The sequence below is a fragment of the Cervus canadensis genome, chromosome 11 (genome assembly GCF_019320065.1).
Source record: "Cervus canadensis isolate Bull #8, Minnesota chromosome 11, ASM1932006v1, whole genome shotgun sequence".
Taxonomy (NCBI): Eukaryota; Metazoa; Chordata; class Mammalia; order Artiodactyla; family Cervidae; genus Cervus; species Cervus canadensis.
The window spans coordinates 75165258-75174661 of NC_057396.1; the positions used below are offsets into that span (position 1 = coordinate 75165258).

A 9404-nucleotide genomic window follows, 5' to 3' on the forward strand; every position below is an offset into this window, starting at 1 on the left:
GCTGCGGCCTCTCCTCTGCGAGGCAGCACGTGCAGCAGCCCATCCTGGCCTCCAGGCTACTGCTCCTCTCCTGTGACCCAGAAACCACCACCTCTCGCAGCCCCCATTTCCTAAAAGGGCCTCTAGCCTGCTGGGTGGATTAGACTGCAGATCCCGCGAACGGTGAGTTTGGTCCCGTGTGGACTCAGGTGAACCCCGAATGGCTAATGGCAGTTATCACTCAGGCCCTTCCCTGGATCACACAGTGCGTGACGCTGGGTCCCTTCGCGTGTTCCACTATGGACGTTTGGAACCAAGACGTTGTGGCTACTTAAGTTGCATCGACTTTCCACCCGCTCCTCTAAAATCATTCCTATTCCATCGTTTGGGAAAACACCGGCCTGCACTTAAGCTGTTAAAACATAAAAAGCTGGCACCTGCGAATGCAGGAGACACGGGTTTGATCCCTGGTCCGGGAAGATTCCCCCTGCTGCGGAGCAACTGGGACCATGAGCTGCAACTGCTGACGCCCCCGCACCTACAGCCTGTGCTCTGCAAGGAGAACCCCGCACGCCACAACCAGAGAAGGCCCGCACCCAGCAACGACAACCCAGCGCGTCCAAACCAGACAAAGCATATGCTTGTTAAGAAAACCTAAGTGTCTTGGGAACCTTCTCTGGCCATCATTATTGTAAGTGGTTTATTCACGTTAACTCTCTTAACCTTCAGCCCAGCCCTATGACTGTCCCCCCACGTTACAGATGAGGAAGCCAAGCACAGTGAAGCGACAGTCAGGATCCCACAGCGAGCGGCTGCCAGGGACTGCCCACCTGAGCCACGGGACGGTCTCTGCTTTTAAACACATCAGACTCCCTCTGCTGGTAGAGGCTGTGTCTGCCGCCCTCACTCCCAAGTGCCAGGCACACTGCTTTGCACACTGCGGGTGTCAATAAATTTGTTTTAATATATAATATATACATATACACTCACACACACAGTCACAGCCCAGGGTGACAGACACCCTTCTGCGCCTGGGAAACTCCTTCTGCTCCTGGAGACTCTCCGGAAGGAGCCCAGGCCTTGCAGTCTTCACAGATGACACCCAACGGGGGCACTTTTATTAGACAAGTGGGAAGGGATAGGGTGCTCCTTAGGGCGTACTGTTCGGCGCCTCACACAGGCCCAGCACTCTGCTGTACCCTCTTCATCAGCTCCTCATCCTGCATAGACAGCTCTGTTAGCTTCTTGCCCATCCGCTCATGGATGTCCAGGTACTTGGAGACACACCGGTCCAGGCACACGGACTCGCCCTTGGACAGCTCTGCTTCCTTGTAGTGGGGAGGCACGCACTTCCGGTGGCAGGCGCTGGTCATTCTAGAAGGAAGGGCAAGGTCGTATCAGCAGCCTGCTGTGGCAAACCAGGAACTCGTGACCACTCCTGCCCTGCGGCCCTGTTCTCACCCACCAAGAAGGCGGTGTAAACCCCCAATCTGCACCCCCACCGTCTTGGGAGGGCCTTGTCTGAGCCCACGTTTACCCCATGTTTTTGACTCATCAGACAGGAACCATCAGTTGAGTGTTGGCTGTGTTCCAGGCATCAGGCTAAGTGCATGACATGGACTCTGTCGTGCAGTCCTTAGGATAACTCCGTGCAGTGAGCACGATCGTCACCCCCTTTTACAGAGAAGGAAGTGGAGGCACAGCCAGCCTTGGGATCACCTAAGGCTGGGCTATGAACCCCGGGAGCTGACTGGGGGCCTCCTGGGTGGCCCTAGTGGTAAAGAACCCACCTGCCAATGCAGGAGACGTGGGTCCGATCCCTGGGTGGGGAACATCACCTGGAAGAGGGCATGGTAACCCACTCCAGTGTTCTTGCCCAGAGAATCCCACAGACAGAGGAGCCTGGCGGGCTACAGTACTCCATGGGGGTCGCAGAGTTGGACATGACCAAAGCAGCTTACATGCACGCATGAAGCCTGACTTCACAGCTTACTTTAATAAATTATTCTCATGTATAGCCTCCAAGATAAACCCAACTAATCAAGAGAGGATACCAGAGTTTTAGCCAATAAAAATAGCAAATACTGTTGACTGCCTACTTGTGTTGGGCTTGATAAGTCTATCTTCTATTTTAACATTTAATATTTATAATGTCTCTATGAGGAAGGTTCTATTATGAACTCCACTTTATAGCTGCGATAACCACCAGTCTACAAGTCCAAGTAACTTGCCCAAGGCCACTGTCGTGGTGGCTGGTGTGGCTGTGATTTGCTCCCAAACTGCCAGGTCGTTATGGGCACTCGTTAGGAGTCAGACCGAAGTCCTGGTCCTGAGGTTGCTACTGACAAGCTGTGGACCCTGAGAAAGCTACCGAACCTCTAGAAGCCTCAATGTCCTCACCTTAAAAATGAGACAAGGGAACTCAGTGGAGAGTATTAAAAAACTATGCCTATAAAGTGCTCCACACGTGACTGAGATGGAGGAACCACTTCAGAAACGCTGACTGCTAAATGGGTTACTTGCGATCTGTCAAAAGGCAACTAACTGCTCTACTGTTCCCAGAACCCAACCAGAGCCAGGGCTGGACTTTCTCTTTCTGCTCGGCTCCTCCATCATCAATTCCATCCCAATCCCAATGTCCAAGTCCTTCTAGTGAGTCCACACTGCGTCTGCATTGGCCCTTAACCATGGGGGTGGGTGGAGAAGGAAACGGCAACCCCCTCCAGTCTTCTTGCCTGGGAAATCCCATGGACAGAGGAGCCTGGCTGGCTACAGTCCAAGGGGCGGGAAAGAGTCACACACGACTGAGCCACTGGGCATGCATGCGTGGGGGTGGGGGTGGGTGCTGGGAAGGTAAGTATGGACCTCAGTTTATCTTATTATCTAGATTGAGACGAAGATTTTTCGGAAGTCGCCCATCTCTGCCCTTGGAAAGGATGACCCGGGAGCATTCTCTAAGACAAGGGAGCGGCAGGATCGGCCTTACCTGTTGTACATGTCGGCCATCATCTCTACCTCCAGCTCCGCGGCCAGCTGCTGGGCCCTGAGTGGGTCCATCTCAGCCGTGCGCCCTGGAAGAGATCTCCTGCCGGCCTCCTAGTTCCTGGGGGACGAGGGGGACATCACGGTCAGCAGCCAGCCCTCCCAGTCGCTTTCCCGTCGCAGGGGCTGCAGGACGTGGAAGAATCGCAAGGGGCATCCGACCAGGAGGGGCCGCTAACCTCGGGGAGCTCAGGCACCCCGCGACGGACGTGGGAACCGAGGCTCCGAAGGGGAACGCGGCCCCGCCCAAGGTCACAGAGCTGGCGACGGCGGGCCTGCAGAGCGGGTCCCGGCGCCTTGACGCCCGGCCCCTCGAGGTGGCGTCTCTCCGGGAGAAGAGGGGGGCGTCCGGAACTGGGCCCCAAACGGGCGGCACGAACGCGCGGGGCCCTGCGGATCTGATGCGACGCGGCCCTGCGGGGCCGGGCCCGGGGCGACGGCCCTGGAGCGGCGGCGCCGTCGTCGAGGTAGCCGCGCGCTCGGAGCCTCTCCCCGCGGCCCGGGCCTCTCCCCGCGCCCCCGGGGCCCCCGGCGTCGTGCACACGCCACACACTCACCGCGCGCGCGTCCGGGGCAGAACGGAAGCACGTGGGGCGCGGCCAGCGGGAAGTCCCGCCTCTCTTCCGCTCAGGCCACGCTTCCGGAGTGAAGACCCCGCCGCGGGCGGCGCCGGGAAATCCGCCACCATAGAGAGGGAGCGGCCGGCTCCGGCCGGAGGCGAGGGAGTCCTCCAGGTGCTAGAGAGGACTGCAGGGTACCATAGAGGCTGCGGCGGGGCGTAGAGCGCCCGCAGCCCAGGTAGAGTTCGCGTCCCTAGCGGGGATGGCAGAGCGATTTGAGTTTATCGGTTTTGTCAGACCGGGCAGGGGTACCGAGCTCGGTGACCCTCACCCTCCGCCCCCCGGGGTGCTGAGGTCGGAGTGCAGGTCTGGTGCAGAGAAGGAAGGACGTCCTCACACTGCAGCTCTCAGATGCATGTAACCCCACCTGGGCCGCCTAAAATCACCCCAGTGTCCAGGGCCCACGTCGCACCAAATAAATCGGAGTCCCTGGGGCTAGGACCCAAGCATCGGTATATCGTGGGAGTGTGTAATTTCCTCGGTTCTGCCTCGTAACAGCAATAATTTGAAGCGACGGAGGTTAAAACCCTTGGACAACTCCGTGTTACAGCTGTGTGAGGGAATGCCGACCCAAAGGGCGCGAAGAGGGGAGAGAGGAGGAGAGCTCCGGCCCTTTGGCTCCTCTTTTTATGTTTTTTCCTCCCCCCTGGGCCTGCCCCATGTAAATTGGGCTAGCCAGGAGTGCTGTTTGTTCTACCTGAGGTCCTCACTCTGGTCCTCAGACTTCCCTTTGTTCTATTTTCGCGGACTTTTCCCTCCCTTGCTCCTTTTTCCTATTCTACCTACCTAACAGGTCCGTTGTAGAATTCCCCAGCGATTCCCCTGTGCAGCCAGGTTTGAGAACCAGAGCTCAAGAGGGCTTTCGGGTGAATACAGCTGTGCGGAGGTCCCTGAATCGTCTCTGGGGTTGCAGAGACGTGCGAGGTTCCTTCTTGCACAAAGAGGAGTCCAGGTACACAGTATGTTTAATTCAACTCCTGTTAGACGCCCCGGGCCATCTCTGCATAACATGATTAGGCAGCCATTACAGCTGCTGCCAGAGCTGACCTAGCATTTTTGGGTGAAGAAGAAGGGTATTTGTGAGTGTGTGTGAGTGTGAAGGGTATTAGTCGCTCAGTCGTGTCCAACTCTTGGCGACCCCGTGGACTGTAGCCCGCCAGGCTCCTCTGTCCATGGGGGTTCTCCAGGCAAGAATACTGGGGTGCATTTTCATGCCCTCCTTTAGGGGATCTTCCCAACCTAGGATCAAACCCAGGTCTCCCACACTGCAAGCAAATTCTTTACCATCTGATCCACCAGGGAAACACAAGAATACTGGAGTGGGTAGCCTAGCCCCTCTCCAGGGGATCTTACCAACTCCGGGATCGAATCCGGGTCTCCTGCATTACAGGCAGACTCTTTATTGTCTGAGCCACCAGAGAACAAGAAAATGTGTTTCTCCTCTGCGTGCCTGTCTCCTGCCCCCCCCCCCCACCCCAAGAAAAAAATCCACCTCAATCCTGGATTTTTCAAGGGACGTCCCAGTAAACAAAATTTAAAGATGCAAGGGTACATTACCCATGGGAGAAGTTGGTTCAGACACTTTATATGGTTGGTCACAGTATACTTCCCTGAGAAAGTCACGATTTTAAACATTGGGTCTCATTACAGCACTGCTCTAAGGACTGAAACGCTTTGTCGATCCCCGTGCTCTGATACTTTAAAACTGAGGTATAGGACTTCGCTGGAGGCACAGTGGATAAGAATCTGCCTGCGACTGCAGATGGCATGGGTTCAATTCCTGGTCCGGGATGATTCCACATCCCTTGGAGCAGATAAGCCCTGAGCCACGACTACAGGGCCTGAACACCTACAGCAGATGCTCTGAAACCAGAGAAGCCGTTGCAGTGAGAAGGCCGTGCACCACGATGAACGGGATCCTACCCTCTCTGCAACTAGAGAAAGCCAGCATACAGCAACAAAGACCCAGGGCAACCAACAATGAATAAATTTTTTAAATTGAGGTATAAAATTCAGACAGTAAAGTAACACGCAGAATCTTAAGCTTAATTTTTAAACAGATATTCATTTTAATAACCATTACCCAGATTAAGATAGAAAATACTTCCAGCACCCTAAAATGTGATCTCATGTCCCTTCCCAGTCCATATCCCCTCCCCTGCAGTGAGCCTCTATCCTGACTTCTATCAGCATCAGTTAGTTCTGCCTGCTCTTGAACTTCATGTAAGCGAAATTACACATTATTTTCTGTTTGTGCCTCACCTCTAACTCAATGTAGCATCTGTAAGATTTCGGCCATACAATCATGTGTCTCTCTTGTGCACTTTTCTTTATTGCTGTCTAGTGTGTGATTATATAAGTCAGCCGTAGTGCATTTGTCTGTGCTCCTGTTGATGAACTTGTGGGTTGTTTCCAGTTTGGGCTATTATGATAACACTGTGATGTATATTATTGTACATACGTTATCCTGGTTTTTGCTTTTGAAAACATTATACATATATGGAATATTAAGAAATTACATGGAAAAGGAGATGGGTTCTTAGAGAAGAATCTGCTTCCTGGATGGGATTTTTTTTTTATTAGATTTTATGAATAATTGTGTAACTGCATGATTCCATTTAAATCACATTCTGAAAATGACAAAATTATAGCGATGAGAGAAAGGATTAATGAGATTGCCTAGGGTTAGAGTTGGTGTGGAGAGGGAGGGAAGTGTGCCTGAGGGAATAACAGGAGGCAGATCTTTGTGTGGGAGAAATGGTTCCCTGTCCTGACTGTGGGTGGAGGTTTTACACAAATCTAAGCTGTCATAATACCATACAAGCCATCATATCAAGGCCAATTTCCTTGTTGTGATATTGCATATAGTTATGTAAGATTTAGCGCTCAGTGGATAAATCTTGGGTAAAATGTAACCTTCAGTACCCTTTCTGTACTGCTTATGTAACTTCCTATAAACCTAGAGTTATTTCAAAATGAAGTTTTAAAAATCAGTACAAAGCAAACAGAAAAAAATAACATATTTAACACACCTAATCCATGACAGTTGCTCAATAACAATGAAGTGTTGTTTTCTTTTTAGATTTCTATTTATTAGGGCAAAGTTTAAAAGTACAGAAAACTTTTCCTGCGGGAGCCGCCGGGTTGAGAGGAGCGTGGCCTTCTCCTCCCCCCACGACGGCGTGTGCTCATCCACTGATACCAGTGTACTCCCAAAAGGGGGGGTCATCTGGCAAAAAATGCCACTTTGCCTGCTGTGTTCCAGGCTCCCATTAGACCCGATATCGTGAACTTGGTTCACACCAGCTTGCGCAAAAGCAACAGACAGCCCTCTGCTGTCAGTGGCTCAGCAGCTCATCAAACCCTCGGGGTACCAGCAGAGCTGTGGCTCGAATTCCCAGGGTTTGAGGTGGCGGGACTCCCCGTTCCGGCCAGTGTGCTTCTGGAAATATGGGTCTTGGGGGCCGCCTGTTTGCACCAACCAGGACCTGGCAACGTTGGCACCGCAGAGCAAATACATCTGCGGTGTATTCCGTCTGTTCTGCGCCGGCTGCCTCGGCCCCACCAGCGCTGGTCATGCCTAAAGGTCATCGTGTAGAAGGAGTTCCTGCACTCCCTTTGGTGGCTGAAGATAAAGCTGAAGGCTACAAGAAGACCAAGGAGGCTGTTTCGCTTCTGAAGAAACAGAAGGTCTGGAATGATATCACAAAGGTCTGCGCTGCTCGGGGAATGGGAGCTGGCCAAGGTGAAATGAGAAGCCATATCCAGCGCAGGGGCCCCTGCCTCATGGATAATGCGGACAATGGTATCATCAAGGCCTTCAGAAACATCCCTGGAATCATTCCGCTTAATATAAGCAAGCTGAACAATTTTGAAACTTGCTCCTGGCGGTCGTGCGGGACGTTTCTGCATTTGGACTGAAAGCGCTCCCCGAAAGTCAGGTGAGCGGTATGGCACTTGGCGTCAAGCAACCTCCCTCAAGAGTAACTACAGCCTCCCCATGCCTGAGATGCTCAACACAGGCCTCAGCAGACCCTTGAAAAGTCCAGAAATCCAAAGAGCACTCCAAGCACTACGCAAGAAGATTCATCGCAGAGTCCTGAAGAATCCACTGGAAAACCTGAGACTCCTGTTGACGCTTAACCCACAGCAAGGACCGTGCGCCGGAGCACCACTGCTCGGCAGGCCGAGAGCCGCGAAATCCACCTGGGTGAGGCGGCGGCAGCACCAGGAGCCACGTCAGATCAGAAGGGGGCTCCGGGCAAGGAGCCTGCGGTGGGGAAAAAGGCTGCAGGGAACCAAGGAACCAGCAGCCGAAAAGAAGCCCGCCCCGGAGGGAAAGTAGGCTGCTGCGCACACTTACATTTGCTTATTCCATAAACGCCAACTTTTTGGGGGCAGCTGATTTGGAATAAAGACCTGAACAGAGAGGCAAGGAGAAGCATGAAAGATAAATAAAAGTCCGGAAAAGTGGCGAGCACAGCGTACTGAACTTCCACATACCAGTCACCCACCACTAGGACTTGACCATTGTCAGCATTTAGCCGTATTTTCTCCATCTAACTGTATCTCTAACAGATGAAGTCTTTTTTCCACAATGCAATTTTCATGCCCTTAAAGTTATAGACATCTTCACGCTAAGGACGGCTGGCAGTCAACAGCATTGCACTGTTCAACCACTGGTGCCCAGATCTGGCTTTCAGATCATGCCAGGCATAAGCCCCCAAGTTTTCATTCCATATTTAAGCTAACTAAAGTGTTTGCTGATTTAATATCTATGTATCGAGCACCCCATGTGACCCAGGCAATTTGCTGGGCCCCGGGCATATAACCATGAACAGGAAACAAAGCTGCTGCCCTCGTGGAGCTTAGAGCCTAGAGAGAAACTCCAGTGACAAAGAAATGGATAAGGTGATTTGGGATTTCAACAAATAGTGTACAAGAAGGAAATAAAATATGCGGAGATGATGGAGAGGAACTCAAGGTCATGGGAGGCCTCCAGGAGGAAATGACATTTGAGAGCAGAAAGTCTTGCAAAGAGCAGGAGCGGAACAGTGGTAGTCCTGAGTACGGAAAGGAATCAATTTATTGAACGAATTGGAAGGAGGCCAGGGTGGCTGAAGTGGTGGGGATGGTGGGGGGGTTGGGGGAGTCCCCAGCTTTGTCACAGCCCCCCTCACACATTCTCCGAAAGCAGTACCCTTCTTAGACCACAGGATCCCCGGAGAAGGTAAAGAAAGATGTTCTGTTTTTCGGAGCAAAAATCTCAATTCAGTGCAAAAATTTGTTCCACGCCTACTATGTCCCGGTCACTTCGCTCAAAATAGAGCTCGGTTTGGTATCATCTGGACTCGTGAGCCGTCAGCTTGGACCATCTCCCTTCTCTCCACCCCTCCCCCACTGCATCCATCGGGGGCCCCCGAGACAGGTCCCCACGGCAGCTGTCCCCTCGCCCCCTCCCTCGCCCAGCCTCCTGCAGCTGCTTCAGTCCGAGGACGGGTAAAGGGGCTGTTGGAAGGCGCGTGGAGGGCAGGAAGGTGCAGGACCTGGGCTCTGCTCAGTCGGGGAGGCCGGCCAGCCGGTGGCCACGCTCCACAGGGGCCCGCAGACGCCGTGAGGGCCGCCGGGCCAGGCGAGGACGCGGGGAAGGAGACGGGCACAGGACGGACGCGGGCCCGGGCAGGCGGGAGGGCCCGGCAGTGATTGGAAGGTGCCACCTGTCGGCGCTCCTCGGGAAACCTGAGCCTCCCCGTCCAGGGGGAG

General features: G+C 53.4%; 1 protein-coding gene and 1 pseudogene across 2 annotated transcripts; one reads left to right on the plus strand and one right to left on the minus strand.

The window, feature by feature from the left end:
* Positions 1-923: 923 nt before the first annotated feature.
* On the minus strand, positions 924-3670 carry TIMM10 (translocase of inner mitochondrial membrane 10). 2 transcript variants are annotated; one of them, XM_043481582.1, is made up of 3 exons: positions 3579-3670; positions 2966-3082; positions 924-1353 (listed from the first exon to the last, which is right to left on the minus strand). In XM_043481582.1, exons 2-3 carry the CDS (start codon positions 3034-3036, stop codon positions 1152-1154), a joined length of 273 nt encoding a protein of 90 aa, XP_043337517.1. In that variant the 5' UTR covers positions 3037-3082; positions 3579-3670; the 3' UTR covers positions 924-1151. The 2 variants fall into 2 exon arrangements, with proteins under 2 accessions (XP_043337517.1, XP_043337515.1); XM_043481580.1 differs by lacking the exon at positions 3579-3670 and adding an exon at positions 3201-3342.
* Positions 3671-6398: 2728 nt separating this feature from the next.
* Positions 6399-9344, plus strand: LOC122449372 (annotated as a pseudogene).
* Positions 9345-9404: the final 60 nt, after the last annotated feature.

Coding starts and splice junctions, on each gene's coding strand:
- TIMM10 (XM_043481582.1), bottom strand. CDS start 3,036: ATGGACCCACTCAGGGCCCAGCAGCTGGCCGCGGAGCTGGAGGTAGAG. Junction 1,354..2,965: donor ATGGCCGACATGTACAACAG/GTAAGGCCGATC, acceptor CCTTCCTTCTAG/AATGACCAGCGCCTGCCACC.